We start from the raw sequence: 16,834 nt of genomic DNA, 5'->3' as shown, positions 1-16,834 counted from the left end.
GAGAACAAATCGTCAGATGGTTGGCAGATATTCGTGGTTTTCACCATGAGGCACTTCTTTATACAGTGTCTCATCTGCCAAATCCAGCCCAAGCCTTCTGGAAAGAAACCTCAAGCTGTGCTTGACTCAATGAGTAGGAGACAGCTGCACTGGGGGTGCACATGAACTCTGCCTTCTCATGTCCTACAAACATCACTGCTAATTCATCCAGCCTGCTCTTCTGCAATTGAAACTCCCTGGCAGCAAAATCTTTGATCCTCTAATTATTGTTGAACTACAACTCCCAGCAGTCCCAGTTACATTGCCAAAGTATAAACATGTAAAATGCCAATCCCCAACCCTGTGAAAGTTAATAGAAACCCCTTAAAAATACAGTGTAGAAAGATTGGTGTATTAGTTAGTAGTGGCAAAAGATTGGGGAGTCTGGTAGTACCTTCGCCAACTAATACATTTTACTAAAATGTTTTAAGCTTTCGCAGTAATTAAAAAACTTAATGCATTAATCTGAATTAAAAAAACTAAACAAAGGAAGAAAAAGATAAAGAACAGTCTGATGACAATTGGATAAAACAATAAAAATATTTGTTTTCTTTATTTTGACAATGTAAGATTGATTCTCTAGCAGCTTTCAAACTAAAAGCAGCTTTGTTCTACTTTCAAAAAAACAGTTAACGTGCAATGAAGAGTTATAACATCTGGATTTAAGCCCCACCTAATTTTAAACAACAGAAGTTCATTTTATTTTGGGCAATTGAAATTTATCCTTTTTAATGTCCTTCTGCTTTAGGGTGCAAAGATAGATTTTCAGTTAAGCCTTTGCTTATTGGCACTCTTCAAAAAATAAACGCAAAATCTTTTGGATTGGATGCTGTTCAAAAATAAGGAATTAAAAAGGAATTCCCACATTTTATTTTTGATAAAGGTTATTTAGCATAAATTTGAATAATCTATCCCATGATATAACATCATCAAAGATTTGTTTCTAGTATATCAAGGGATCACAGTAGCCTAGTGATTGGGCTGAAGATGCTGGGCTGTCAACTAGAAGGTTGCCAGTTCGAGACCCAAGTAATAGTATTATGGGGTGAGTTTCCATTCTTACCCTATCTCCTACCAACTTAGCAGTTTGAAAACATGTAAATGCAAGTAGATAAATAGGTACCACTTCAATAAGGAGAATATTTGTAGCTCAGGGTTGAAATGATGGATTCTTGGTGTTCTCTGAGCTTGATTGTTTTCTTGAAGATGTTTCATTACCCGAACTATTTGGGTTTGGGTAATAAAACGTCTGCAAAAAGTACCAAGGACTTCTAGGTACCACTGCAGTGAGAAAGGAACAACTTTCCATGCACCTTAGCATATAGTCAATCCAGACCACATGACCATGGAAGTATCTTCAAACAACTCTTCAGCTACAAAATGGAAGTGAGCACTTTAGGGCACCATTAGACTGGACAGGGGAAACCTTTTCCTTTACTATTAGTGTAACATATCTTTAAAATCTATTAATTGTGGTTGTCTTCTCAAACAAAATGATTTTTATATGGAAGATGCTAGCAATATCTTTGAAAAGAATTACTATGCTTCAACATGGAGCTTAGAGTGGAATGCTATATCATGAATGCTACATCACTCAATATTCAAGTACTTCAATCTTCCCAACTCTTTCATTGGTCTTTGCACTGACACTTCTGTCTGCTACAACAGTGAAAAAGAGAATCCTAGATTTGTCCCACAGAATAATAAAAATGAAAAGTGAAAGAAACAGGATCATTGCCTCAAAAGCCAGCTTAGAACATCAGAACACAAAAAATAAATTTCCTTCAATTTTACTTATCCATTTGCTCTAAAAATTCCTTCCACCTGTCTGTCTTATGTTGTGCTACAGCTGGATTTCAGCCCTATCTCATTAGTGTAGAAAGCTTTGAAAATATTTTATAGGTTAAAATATGGCAATACCATTTTTAGTAGCTTCCCTTCCTCAAGTACATCTAATATGATTAGAATAGAAGTGAATCAATTCAAATACCAGCTGAAACATGAGTGCGCATATGAAAAAGACAGGCAATCTGCATGCATAATAATGGATGGCCACTAGCATCTGAGTCCAGCATATGAAATAGTATACTGCTCAAAAAAATAAAGGGAACACAAGCAGAAGACATCCGAGATCTGAATGAATGAAATAGTCTTATTAAATACATTGTTCTTTACATACAGTAGTTTATACACTGCTCAAACAACTAGAGGGAACACAAAATTACTGTATGTAACGAACAAAGTATTTAATAAGGCTATTTCATTCATTCAGATCTCGGATGTCTTCTGCTTGTGTTCCCTTTATTTTTTTGAGCAGTGTATATATTTCCATTGTATTACTCTATACCTCCTATAATACAGCTTTATAATTATTAATAAAAAAGGGAAATAAGCGTTATTCCCCCGCCCATCAAAGTATTTAACATTTGTCTCAAAAACACAGGTGTAAAAAGCTAATTGTCTGATATAAGAAAATTCCTGAAAACATAAATTTCAAAATTAGTTCTCCCATTCTAAACAAAACAAATGTCTCCTACTTACCTATTGTTCCCACCAACCCAAGTGTGAATATCCATTAGGAACATACTAGGATCACTTCTCACACAGGACTATTTACTAGTTAATATCACATACCATGTTTCCCCGAAAATAAGACCCTTGTCTTATATTTTTTTGAACCCTGAAATAAGCGCTTGGCCTTATTGCCATGCGCTCAAAAGCCTGATTGGGTTTATTATCAGGGGATGTCTTATTTGGGGGGAAACAGGGTATTAACCCTTGGTAGTTTGCACTGAGCCTGCAAATGAAATGAAATAAAATACATAAAGAAACCAATAAAAATATAAAATATATATTTTATATGATACATCACTTTTTTTCCAAAATAAGGATTAAGCATATCTGAACTACCAGAACTGATTTTCTCACCTCATATTGTATCTGGAAGAGAGATAGATATTTTTCACAGCCAACTTTACTGAACAACGTTTGTCAAAAATAGATCTGCACAAAGTGCTTTGGAAATAATCTTAGGACTTTAAGTCACCACAGTCTATTGAAAACATATGCGTATTAAACATTGCTTAATTTTATATCCACCATAAGATCTCCTACTTACATATGGAAATATGAATCACTGTTTGTAATGGAAATAATGAGTTACAGCAGCTGCAACTTATCAAATAAAGAATCAGACCTACAAAAATTAGTAATGCATCACAATAATTAATAATAAAGGATTCTAATATTGTTAGACTACCATATTTTAGAGATATACTCAAAATTACTATTTCATTGCATAGTCTATTATTTCTGTCATGATTACATTTTAAAATTAATTACATTTGTAATAAAACTATGAATTTTAAAACAGCTAGACCGAAAGCCTTACTCTTTTAATAAAGGGTAAAACTTTTAATTATTAGTTTTATCTGCTATTTGGTTTGATTATGAATGAGAAGACAGAGGGAGAGGGAGAAGGAGGAGGAGAGGGAGAGGGAGGGAGGGAGGGAGGGAGAAGGAGAGAAAGAGAGGTTTGTTCACTGCCCATATTATAAACACTTGATTGTATTTGCTAAGGCTCCCCACCCAATATTCAAGAATTAAAACAGTATTACAATTATATCTGGACAGTGCTCTCTCAGTTATAACACCCAATGTCTTCCCTACATTAAATATTATGAATTCCAGCAACATATGATTGCAAACTTTCTCTTCTTAGTATGATTCCTAAATTAAAACCTCAAGAATCTGAGGTTACATTTGTCCCACTAATTGTTTAGCAGATGTCCAAGAAAGCAAACAGTGTTAACAAAACCCCTTAAATAATCTAAGCGCAGACAGAGGTAAACAAGCAACATAATGGCTTGTTTTTCTGCCCGCTAAGTGACTTACAACTGCATACAAAAGGCTGTTTTCATTCTCCAAACTATAGCCTTATATAAACGTTTTAACTAGCAAAATATCTCCAGGAATCATGGTCTACTTATTTATTTTAATCCACTTTTATCCAATATTTTATCCAAATTGCTTTGAATAGCATCCTGGGTCACATATCATTTTACTAGCTGAATACCCGTGCTCCGCTACAAAACTATGTGATCAGGCTTGATAAATCGACACTTTCAGCTTGAAAATTAATGAGTAGTTACAATAGGCCTCTCCTGTCCCCTTGTCTCCCTCAGCCTTGCCCCACAGAAACATCTATCCTATCCTCTTCTTTCCCTCAGGCTTGCCCCACAGAAGCCTTCCCCTATCCTATAGCCTTCTCTCCCTCAGGGTTGCCACACAGAAGCCTCTCCTATTCTATCCCATTCTCTCCAGAGTTATTTTCAGGTTGGGAAGGGGAGTAGAACTTCTAACTAATTAGCATCAGAGCCTGTTAATAATAATATAAGAAATACTAATTATCTTATGGTCATTTCGAAAAATCCTTTCGTAGTGAGCACCTAGAAGCCAAGAGGAACATATGTGGCAAATTTCAAGTTTGTAGGCTTTACAGTTCTGGAGATTTCATGATTACGGCATGAGTGGTTTTTGCTTTTATATATATAGATTCTAATAACAACCCAGTAAGGCATGGGTGGGTTCCACTTACCTTTACTACCGTTTCACAGCAGGAGCATGCACGTGTGTGCAAGCTTCTGCACATGCATAGCTTCTGCACATGCGCAGATCACCCATGATGACATCGTGGCAGGTGGGCAGAACGTCCCGTCGATTATACTATCGGTTCTATAGAACCAGAGCGAACCGGGAGCAATCCACCACTGCAGTAAGGAAGTTATGCTGAAAGAAAGCGTTGGTCCAATGTGATTCCAGCGAGTTCCAAGCTCAGTGAAACTCATTTTATTCAGTTTACATCAATCATAATTCTTAATTCCAAGATCCTATGTTATAAGAAAATGTGTATTGGCATTTACCATTATGTAATTCATTATTATTGATATATGAAAACATAAACTCATACATTTTCTAATATGTATCCCTTTATTATATTTGATTATAGCTATTCATTATTAATGCTAATTATTTTTCTAAAGAGTCTAACAAAAAAGCTGAGTCCACTTCTATAATGTCTGCAGTTCAACCAGGACAGGTGTCAATTTTATATATGATTGAAAACAAAGATCTCAAGATTTAGATACCATGTTTCTCAGAAAATAAGACTGAGTCTTATTTTCTTTTAGACTTGAAAATAAGCACCTGGCCTTATTTTCAAGGTGTTCTTACTTTTTTTGAGGTGCAGCAGGCCAGACTCAGTGAGTTGGACACACCATGGATGTACCATCACCTCCATTCCGAACCTGCAGCATTCGAATAGAGACTTTTTAGTGAAAGGGAGAAAAATAGGAAAGAGGATTTTCCTGCCTGTCATCCATTCCTCAAGCTCAGCACAGACTGAGGGAAGGATGGCAGGCAGGAAAATTCCCCTCCCCATTTTCCTCCTATTCGTCAAAAAGCTTCCTGCGAGCTTCCTAAAAGAGGGAAAAAGCAAAGCAGCTGGCCGTGGAGCTGCTGGCTTCAGGGAAGCGGCCCAATAAACAGAAGGACTGGGTCCAGAAAAAGAAGGGCAAAAGAGGTATTTGCGCTGCCCTAAGGGGCCAGCAGGCTGCAGTTGCAGCCAGACAGGTGCCCCCCCCACGCCCGCGCTGCCACTTGTGCTGGCTACGCCCATCCCTTGGGCTTATTTTCAGGGTAGGAGTAATATTAGGCCCACCCCCCAAAAATTAGGGTTGGGCTTATCATTGGGGTGGGTCATGTTTTTGGACAAACACGGTAGTAATAAATACTTTGGATGTAATGCAGAGGCTTGTTTTTAAAAATGAGCTTGGCTTTTCACTTAAACACCAGTGCTGTCCTCTTCCACATTTTCCTTCCCTTGAATTCAGCAATTTCATATCTCTTTTCATTGAGGTAAACTTGATCTCTGCTTGATTTCCATTGCTTCCCAAACCACGGAAAATTACATTTGCAAGTTCAGTGTGTCTCATATAGTGAAAATGGGGAAGGAATCCTTGAAGGATAAAGATGAAGAAGTGTAACATCTGGAGGGTTTATAGTAAGAAATAATGAAAAGTTTTGCATGCCATTAAGACAATAGCAAAGTAAATTCTAAGTAGGCTTCTCAGAGGAAAAGCATTCCTCAACTAAAATACCAATCTTAGCATTTGTTTTTGATAGCAATTTGCTTCACTTGGAATAACAAGGAAACCAAAAATAGCCTCAAGAGAAGATCTTAACCTATAGGTAATATACAGAGTGGATAAAATAATTTATTCCTAATTATATTTAAATGTTGTAGGTTATGTGATCGTATCATCCTATTCTGCTCCATATAGAACATTTCAGGCAACCTATCATCAGAGAATAATAAAAATGATACTGATCTCCATTACAGTATAAAATGGGCATTGACTTACCTGAACGCCCCTTCTGGGGACCGGGAAGACAGAGGTCAGGAAAGGGTTATCTGCTCCTAATCCAGCAAAGATCGGGTCAGGAAGTTGATAAGCTCCTCCTCCTGTTGCTTCCCCAGCTTTCGGACGAGGAATGTGATGTTTTCCTGACGACGCACTAGCCCACCTGGAAAAAAATTGAGAAAGAAGTGGCCCGGCCAAGACGAACCGGCGGCGAAAAAGGGCGGGGCTGACCGCTGTCTTCCCGGTCCCCAGAAGGGGTGTTCAGGTAAGTCAACGCCCATTCTAGGGAAGCGGGGAAGACAGCGGTCAGGAAAGGGACATGCCAAAGCCTGAGAACTATAGGGTAGGACCCGCCCGGGACGTGGAGGCCTGGTCCGCACACACCTGTTGGAGAACCCAACGGCCGAATGCCGCCTCCGTCGAAGCGAAGGTATCGATCCTACAGTGGCGGATAAAAGGAGTGGGGGACGCCCATGTGGCGGCTCGGCAGATGTCTAAGAGGGAAGCTTGAGTAGCCCAAGCTGCTGAAGTGATGGCACTGCGGGTGGAGTGGGCAGTGATGCACCTGGGGGTCGGCGTGGAAGTAGCCTCGTAACATGAGGCTATGGTGGCGTGGAACCAACGACCCACAGTGTGAGAGGAGACCTTAAGGCCCAGAGTGGACGGTTGGAAGGAGACGAAAAGCGCCTCCGAGCTGCGAAACAAGGAAGTCCGCCGGAGGTAGATGCGGAGGGCGCGGAGAACATCCAGGGAGTGCCAAACCCGTTCCCTAGGATGGGACGGGTGGGGGCAAAAATCCGGGAGAATTAATTCCTGAGACCGGTGAAATGGGGAATTAACTTTAGGCAAAAAAGTTGGGTCCAGGCGGAGGACTACCCTGTCCGGGTGGAAAACGCAGAGGTCAGCCCTCATGGAGAGGGCTGCCAACTCTGAAATCCGTCTGGCAGAGGTGATTGCAACCAAGAAAGATACCTTATAGGAGAGAAAACGTAAGGATACTGTGCAAATAGGCTCAAATGGTTCCCGAGTGAGGGCGTTCAAGACCTTTGGGAGGTTCCAGGTAGGGTAACGGTGTACGGGAGGGGGCCGAAGGTTCGAAGCCCCTTTGAGGAACAATCGAATCAGAGGATGTTGAGCCAGGGAGTTACGGGACCCCAAATAGAGAATGGAAGACAAAGCGGCTACTTGCCTGCGTAACGTGTTCGGCGCGAGGCCGGAGGCCAACCCTCTCTGGAGGAAGACGAGTACCTGGTTAGTAGAAGCTTGCTTCGGGTCGATCCCTTGTGGCATGCACCATTCCGCGAAGGAGCGCCATGTAGCCGTGTAGATGCATACCGTGGCCAGACGGCGAGCCGCCAAGATGGTGTCAATCACGTCATCGGGCAGGAGAGACTCCGTCAGGAGCTGGCACTCAACCGCCAAGCGGTTAGTTGCAGCCAGGAGGCGTCCGGATGGTGGAGCGATCCCTGATGGAGGACGATGTCGGCGGGAAGAAGACGCCACAGAGGACGAATCGACAGAGCTTGAAGGTCGGCAAACCAAGGCCGACAAGGCCGATAAGGTGCGACGAGGATCAGCTCTGCCTGTTCCTCCAGAAGTTTCCAGACCACCCTGGAAAGGAGGGGAAGGGGGGGAAGGCATAAAGAAGATCCCTGGGCCACCTGCTCAGGAGTGCGTCCGTGGCCTCTGCCATCGGGTCCGGAAATCTGGAGATGAAGCGTGATGTTTGCCGATTGTCCCTCGTCGCGAACAAGTCCACCACCGGGTCTCCAAAGCGGCGTGTGATCCATTGGAATAGGATCGGATCGAGGTGCCACTCGCCGTGGTCCAACATGGAGCGGCTCAGCCAATCGGCCTGGGTGTTGACCAAGCCGGAGATATGGACTGCTCGTAGGGATCGCAGGTTGGCCTCCGCCCAGGTTCCCAATTGTTCCGCTTCTTCCATGAGAGAGCGGGACCGGATCCCCCCCAGGCGATTGACATTGGCCTTGGCTGCCACATTGTCCGTCCGGATAATTACGTGTCGGTCCTTGATGGTGTCCTTGAAAACCCTGAGGGCCAGGAAGATGGCTCGGAGCGCCAGCCAGTTTATGTTGTGTGATCTGTCCTCCAAGGTCCAGGAGCCCTGGGCCATGTGTGAGTGAACGTGGGCCCCCCAGCCGAGAAGGCTGGCGTCTGTCGTTAGGACGACCGGGTTGGGCTCCCTGAATTCCCTCCCCTTGAACAGGGCCCTGAAGGACCACCAATGGAGGGACTGAATGACGGTGGGGTTAAGGTGAACAATTTGATTAGAAGCCGAATGTTGGGACTTCTGATACGGGAGAAGAAACCACTGCAGGGCCCTGCAGTGGAGACGAGCCCAAGGCACAATGCCGATGCACGAGACCATCTTCCCGAGGAGTTGAGAAAGGGTCGCCAAGGGAACCGGGGATCCCTGCGCGACCGAACTGACCAGAGACCGCAGACTGGACAGACGCTCCTCGGAAAGGAAGACCCTGCTCTCGACCGTATCGATGATAGCCCCCAGGTGTTGAATCCGGGTCGTGGGTACCAGGTGGCTCTTGGTCCAATTGATGGAAAAACCGTGAGCCGTCAGGACCCGGAGGGTGGTGTCCAAATCCTGATGTGCCCTATCCTCCGAGCTCGATAGAATGAGAAGGTCGTCTAGATAGCAGAGGATCCGAATTGGTAGAGCCCGAAGGTGTGCCGCAATAGCGGCCATTAATTTAGTGAACACTCGGGGAGCCGAGGATAGGCCAAATGGAAGGGCGCGGTACTGGTAGTGACAACCCGCATAACAAAACCGAAGAAATTTGACATACGCCGGATGAATAGGGACATGAAGGTAGGCCTCAGTCAGGTCAATTGACGTGAGGAAGTCCCCAATCCTGATGCTGTCTAGGATTGAGGAGAGGGACTGCATCTTGAACCGCCAGTAGGGAACCCAGCGGTTCAAGGACTTGAGGTGCAGAATTGCCCACCTACCTCCCGAAGATTTCTGAACGAGGAACGGGCGGGAGTAAAAACCCTGTCCCTGCTGCTCCTGCGGCACCGGCTCGATGGCCCGAATGTCAAGGAGATGTTTGATAGCCGAGGCCAGCAGGAGCCGTTTCTGATGATCCCGAGAAAGAAGGCATCGTAGAAACCTGTCGGGAGGAGTGGAGAGAAATTCAAGGGAGAGGCCCCACCTAACCGTCTCCCGGACCCAAGCATCGGAAGAAGTACTCTCCCACTGGCTGGCAAAGAGAGCCAGGTGGCCCCCAATGGGAGGACTGGGAGGAGAGCTATCTGGACCTGTGGAAGGGGCGTCCCCGGCCACCCCGGGGAGGCGTTTGGAGAATCCCCTTTGATTTTGATATCCCTGGTGATCCGGGAGCCTGGGATGGGAGAAGGAGGCCCTGGGGAACCTACCTCCCGAATAGGGGAATTCTGATGGACGAAAGGAGCGAAAGTGAGCCGGGGAAGGGCGATGCTCCGAACGCCTGGAGACTGGTGGAAGGATACGTTTCTTGTCCTTTGTTTCTATTAAGAAAGATTCTAATGGGGCCCCGAAAAGGGAGGGACCTTCAAAAGCTGCAGAGGCGAGGCGCCACTTTGATTTGGCGTCCGCCTGCCAATTCCGGAGCCAGAGCAACCGCCGGGAGGTTATGGATGAGCCAATTGCCTTAGCTGAGAAACGGGACGCATTAAGCGTCGCGTCGGTGGAAAACTCCAGGGCCACTAAGATTTTGTTAAGGTCCTGGTGGGACCTGGAATCCGACACTGGAAGCCTGTCCTGCAGTTGTCGAATCCATAAAATGGATGCCCTATTGAAAAACGACGAGGCCATGGCAGATTTAGCTGCCCAGGCCGAAGCCAAGTGAGATTTAACTAGTGTCTGCTCTAGTCGTTTGTCCTCCAGCCGGAGGTTTTCCTCAGGAGGGCCAGTAGCATTGGAGGGAGCCGGAAGGGCTGCCACCGGAGGATCCACAGTCGGAAGTTGGAGAAGGGATGCCAACTCTGGGGCCATATTATAAAACTGCCTGTCAAGCTGATTAGGGTTAGGCCCCGAAGCAGGGGCAGACCATTGTTTCTTAAGAACATCCCTAAAGAGCTTAGGGCCCGGGATCTCCTCGGTTTCAATTTCAGGGACCTCGAAGAGGGGGAGAGAGCTCTGATTGTCCCCGCTAGAAGAAGGAGCGACCTGAGGGGTACCCAGACGGGTAGTCAACTTGGCTTTGTGTAAAAGGGACCTGAAAAGGTGAGGTTTAAATAAGCCTATGAAGGACAGCTGAACGGAAGCGAGGTCCTCGTCATCGGAAAGCTCCCTTTCCCTAGCATCCTCGTCATGGTAAGATGGATGCTCAGATGGCACCCCCGAAGTGGCAGCGATCACAGGGGGGGCCTGACCCTCTTCCAAGAGGGAACCTTCTAGCTCCAGATTTGAGCAGGCAGATTCAGCCACCCAGGAGGATGTCCTGCGATGCAACTCTGCCTGAACCCCCTTTTGAATAGCAGTTTGAATGAACGCCAGGAGTTCAGGAGTAACAGAGGGCCCCGGAGGTACATTGCTCCCCAAATTAGTCGGTGTGCTCTCTAAAGGAGTAGAGGAAGAGGGAGCCTGGCCTTGGGGAGGTGTGTCTGACTGTGCACCAAACAGGGCTTCACAAATCCCCCCTTGTGGTAGGGCTGGCAATTGACCCCCATCCGGAGACAAAGGGCGTGATTCCTGGGCCTGTGAACCAGTTGGCTCAGGTGGGGTGGCCGCAGAGGCCTGGGGGGCCAGTGGGGTTAGCGTGGCAATCACCCCTTGTTGGATTGGGGCCTCTCTAACAGAAGCGTCTCTAATGGCCTTTTGTATGGAGCGTTCAATGGCCTGGTGTAGGCGAAGCTTCTCTTTAGCTTTGTCTGCCGCCTTCTTTTCCTCTCTAGAGGCCTGAGACTTTTTTGATTTTTTTGCTGGCTCAGCTGATGAAGGGCCGGGAGCCGGATCCTCAGAGGCATGGCGCTTAACTGCCTTAGGAGGACGTGATGCCATGTCGTTTGGAACTGGGCCTCTAATGCCACAAGGTGAGGCAAAATGGCGTCCGCTATTGCCCAGGAGTTCAGTGGTGACCTAGGGGCGACAAAATGGCGGCCGCTATACAAACACCCCCTTCAGTCGCCGTTCAAGGCAAGGAGAAGTGCCCCAATATGATAGTCTTGGCGTAAAATGCCCCTTTTACAATACCGCTTCTTCGCTCCGTCAATCTGGAGCCGTGAAGGATCCCGGCGGTGAGCGCAGGTGATGGCGAGGTGGCCGGGAGCTGAGCGACTCAGGGGCAGCAACAGTAAGCGAAGCGGCTGCTAGCGGCAGTAATTAAGCTGCCGAGAGGTGCCTTCGGCGAGGGAGAGTTCGCTCGCCAGGAATCAAGCGAAGCAGTCGCCGCGAATGAGCAGGGAACCTCAACTCCACAAGGAGGCTCCCAGCAGCGGTGTCGGGCGTGAACCGTTCGCGCCGAGCAGGAGAGACCCAGCTAAGGGGTCTCAATCCACAAAGACCGCAAACGGTCGCAGCGGAGTTGGACCAAAGAAGCCCTTCTCGCTGTGCACCTCAGCTGACAATTTAAGACAAATTTAGAAGAAAAAAAACCAATTGGAATTGAGAGACAAAGACTGCAAGGCAGGAAAGAGGCTATGTGCGTCCGATCCAGCACAGATCGAGTCAGAAAGCTGGGGAAGCAACAGGAGGAGGAGTTTATCAACTTCCTGACCCGATCTTCGCTGGATTAGGAGCAGATAACCCTTTCCTGACCGCTGTCTTCCCCGCTTCCCTAGAACATGACAATTATCACTTGATGAATTTGATTACTTTGTATTTATAGACAAAGCCTGTAATGAGGTTTTTACTCATTACACCAGCCATAAAATACTTGTACTGTACTGCATAACTCTCAGTTAAGGCCAAGAAGGATCCAGATTAAGCAATTCAAAAAACATCTGTATATTTGACAAGTTATTTCTGCCGTTCTATATAGAGGTTCAACTCTCAGAAAAATTATGTCTTGAGCAGGTGGGCTTTGTAATCTTAAAAGCTTTCTTAACTGTTTTGAGAAAATCTCAGTAACTACTATATTCTAACTAAGAAACCTATTTTATAGGCTCTGTATAATAATTAAGGCATCAGACTAGAAATCAAGAGATTGAGTTCTAGTCCCACTTGAAGTATAAGGCCAACTGGTTGACATTAGGCCAGTCATTTTCTCTCAGCCGTAGGAAAGAGGCAATGGCAATCCACTTCTGAAAAATCTTACCAAGAAAACTGCAGGGACTTGGTCCAGGTTTCCGCAAATCATACACTGAATGGAAGAACTGGGATGTAGTTAAGCTTAGAGATAAATCTTAATTTTAATGGAGAATAAGAATGAACACTAAAATGGGATGTTTCTGTTGTAACCTACTGTCAAACAGTTCATCAGAGTTGTTAGTAGGCTTGAGACTGGTATGCTCAGCTTGCTTGAAATTTTAGTTACAGTATGTAGCCATCTTAATTTCTGCAGGCATCTTTTTTAATTTTAATTAAAATTTTTACTTTACTTAAAAGCCCTTACTTTTTCATTCCCAAACAATCAAAATCTATTCCAAAAGCTGGTATTGTATTAGATGCCCCAACTATTTAAGCATTATCCTCATTATTAGTACTTCAAGTGATACTTCTGATTTGATTTTATCTTGTACTAAATGACATGTTCTTGCTACTGAGGCATTCTCCACAATTTTCTCCACTACTAAAAGGCATCCATTTTTCTTCATTTAGCCTTTCAGATGCTCCAACATATATGTCACAGATGGGAATACCATAGCTTTGACAATATGTTCCTTTGTTAGCAGTGTGATGCCTCTTATAATGCTTTATATAGATTGTCATGGTCTTTCTCCAAAGAAGCAGACTTTTTAAATTTCATAGTCAGTCATAATTCCTACAGATATTTTAGCTATGAAGATGAAGTCTGTTATTTGGAGCTAGTATTGCCTGTTAGCATACTGCCTATTAGCATAAGCCTAAAGGTCAGCTCTACATTTTACATATGACATAACTCAATTTTGCTACACTAGAATTAATAGAATCAGGTTTGGCTGAAAGGAAAAATTATAAACAGAGCTGGTCAAAATGACCAGGATATTTATTTAGGTTTGGGTTTATCATCTCTGAACATAAATATAAAACTGGCAACATAATTTTTATATCCACTTCACTGCATAGGCATAATTCTACCCCAAATGGGATATTCTTGTATCCCTTCTTAGAGGGCTGTAGCTTTTTGAAATCAAAATCAAATCAGATCAGTATTGCTTCTTAGAATTAAACAATTCTCAAAATATCCACACAGCATAATTACCTAGCATAGATTCAAGTATATATTTTTTTATTTCAGTCAGTGTTTGATCACATTCTACATGGCTTTCTTTTAACTATTTTTTTGGTCATATTTGAGGCTTTCTTTCATATCCTATGGTATTGTTCTTTAATAACCTACCAACTAACCAAGCAACTGGCATTAACTCCTCTGTGGACTTGTTCAGTCAGAGAACAAAATTGAGGGCACTTATAAATATAAGAATTTAGATATAAAGTAGTGGCATTATGAACAGATGGCTATGATAAACTCACAAGATGGCCTCTATGCCCAAAATATACATGTAATACAATGAACAATGCTTCCTGAATATAGTAGGTCTTATTTTTTATGAAAATCTGATAGAAACAGCATTGTATGGATTTATTATGGAGTCCAGTGATAATCTTAATAGTGTTATATTCCAAAAAGTGGGGCAGTAATATTAGATAGGGTAAATTTATATTTTAGAGATGGGCTTCATATTGTGTGTACAAATGATTCTCACTTTAAGGGCTGGAAAAATTTGTCTAAAATTATGGAAAGCTATTAGCAGTCTTTAGACATCTCCATCAAAGATGGAGTAAGATTCTGGACAAAAATTTGTAATAGGTAACATTGTCATTGCTGAAGATTCTGTGACATAAATGTGAGCTTTCTTAACTACTTTATTCAGATAATATATATGGATCTATAAATCCATATGCAGAGCTGATTCCTTAGAAAGACTATATATATATATATATATATATATTTCTCTGTGTTTAAATTTTCTTTTCCATCTTCCTCCCTCAGATATTTGAAAATGTATTCTGGAAATAACAATACAGAAAGTAGTATCAAATTAAAACACTGTCAACAGAAGCCAAACGTCAATATGGAAGATTCAGAGGAAAAGAAGAAGATGAAAAGGAGACAAACAAAAAGAAATTATGTAGCAGAGAAAGACACTATCCTAACAAGTCCTGAATTAAACCAGGAACAAAAAAAAAATTCCAAAAAGGGTGAAGACCTTTCTCGAGATGATCTTTTATTTCTTCTGAGTGTGCTAGAGGGGGAGTTACAGGCCAGTATATAATTCTAATTTCATTACAAATTCTTCTTTTTTCTTTTTGTCTGTTGTCCCTATACTGTTCGATTGCGTGGGAATGTCTAACAGACTCTAGGAATATGGAGGAGGAAGGAAGACCTTTACAGAAATGAAACAGATAATTAAAAAATAATAATAATAATCCAGAGATGCAGAAAACAGAGGGAAGCAACTCCATCTTAACATTTCAAATCTAAATTGAAATTTGGCAGGCTACCAAGTCAAGGCTTTTCAAACTAACAAAATCAGCAAACAAGAACTATTTGGAATTATGGCATAAACTTTATTGTTAATAGAGTACTGTAACAAAATTTTGAAAGTTTAGCAGAGCAGTTCTTCAGGTCAATTTATATGTAGTGTGATTAAGGCAGAATTGTGTTCCTCACATTCACCCTCTCCAGACTAAGGAATCTTTTCTGTAATGCAGGCAGTCCTCTACTTACAACCCTAATAGAGCTTACAGTTGTAGTCATGACGTTCATAAAGTAGTTTTTACTATCTTTTTTGCAGTGGTTATTAAGCAAATTCTGCAGTTGTAAAGCAACCGCTACAATTGATACGTGAACGCCGCAGTCTTTAAGTAAACTCACAGTTTGCTATGGGGCATTTTTGCTAGCAGACATAAATGCTAGTTTTCAGCAAAAACAGCATAAATTGTGATCACATGACTGCATAAATACAGGCTGGTTGCTGACTGCAGATCAGAATTACATCATGAGTACATTTTTTTGGGGGGGGGTGTTCTGTCATAACATCCAATAGCAGCTAAGCAAGCGCTCCCTCATTTATATCGTTTAATTCACCTATACCGTTCATTTATATTGTTTAGAATAAGACAGCTTCAAATAATAGCCTAAAGAAACATTTGTTTTTGTAAACTATACTAAAAAATAAGTGCACTTTAGGATTTGAAATTAATTATATTTAATTACAAATTATTTTAATTTTTAATTTTTTTCATAGTTAAGAACATCAGTACTTTAATATATCTTTAATTTATAAATGTCTTCCTTGATCTCTTCGCTATAATGACACCAAACTAGAAGAAAAAAATAACCTGGGAATCTAAGGGTAAAAATCCATAAGGTTTATCTGTGATTAGAAACCATGAAATATAATGATCAAATTCAACTTTCCTATATACAGATGAATATTACATATCAAGTACTTTTTGTATATCAAAATATTATACAAATATATCATAAAGTCAGCCAATATTACATTACAAAAGTTTTAAAAATATATCACACAAATGCTGAATATGAAAAATACACTGCTTTAAGAATAAAAGCACAGTGAATTTAAGTGAAATGATTTTAATTACATTGATTATGACAATATATGAATATTTACAATATCAACCTAATTTGAAAAGCTTATATTTCTCTGAATCTGAAACTAGAATTAGATAAGTTTGCCTAAAGATATGGGAATGTGCTTTAATGACACTTTGCCATACCACATAACACTTGTTCATTCAAATTGTATTACTGAAAATCTCTCTGGAAAGATGAGATGATAAACCCTTGATTAAAACAGTGCATCTTAATGTGTTCAGTTTGATAAAACAAAGGAAACACAAATATTTGTATAAATGTAGACATTTATAAAAGTCTAATTATGAAACCTCAGAACCAGTATCTGAAAAATTCCTATATATACTGCTTCCTTACAGTACACTTAAAAATACCAGTGCAGTGTCATGACATTTTATAAATAATGTTCATATTCCAGCTGTTTGTGCGATTCATTTTTAAAATCTATTTTTCCATTCTAATTTTTTTCTTTTTTCATAGATGAAAATACTGAAATCTGTTTACTTTTTTCCAGTTCTACCAATACTAAGCAGAGTCACATCAGAATAGGATAAACCAAGTTCATTTAGAAACATTTTTTTTTTATTTTATTAATACAATAGGTGAAAATTC

General features: G+C 42.1%; 2 protein-coding genes across 2 annotated transcripts in view; one reads left to right on the top strand and one right to left on the bottom strand.

Moving 5' to 3' along the window:
- CMSS1 (cms1 ribosomal small subunit homolog) overlaps positions 1–16,834 on the bottom strand; it is a 192,840-nt gene that overhangs the window by 98,003 nt on the left and 78,003 nt on the right.
- The window catches only part of LOC139316187 (filamin A-interacting protein 1-like), a 104,394-nt gene that overhangs the window by 71,457 nt on the left and 16,103 nt on the right, over positions 1–16,834 (top strand). The window contains exons 2-3 of the mRNA XM_070942747.1: positions 6,578–6,726; positions 14,612–14,882. Of these exons, the coding sequence (XP_070798848.1) occupies positions 14,622–14,882 (261 nt within the window). The 5' untranslated portion in view covers positions 6,578–6,726; positions 14,612–14,621. The remainder of the gene's footprint in view (positions 1–6,577; positions 6,727–14,611; positions 14,883–16,834) is intronic.

The sequence above is a fragment of the Pituophis catenifer genome, unplaced genomic scaffold (genome assembly GCF_029215685.1).
Source record: "Pituophis catenifer annectens isolate HBS135680 unplaced genomic scaffold, rPitCat1.0.hap2 SCAF_4, whole genome shotgun sequence".
NCBI lineage: Eukaryota > Metazoa > Chordata > Lepidosauria > Squamata > Colubridae > Pituophis > Pituophis catenifer.
Note: the sequence above shows the minus strand (reverse complement) of the source record. Positions and strands in the feature narration are given on the sequence as shown.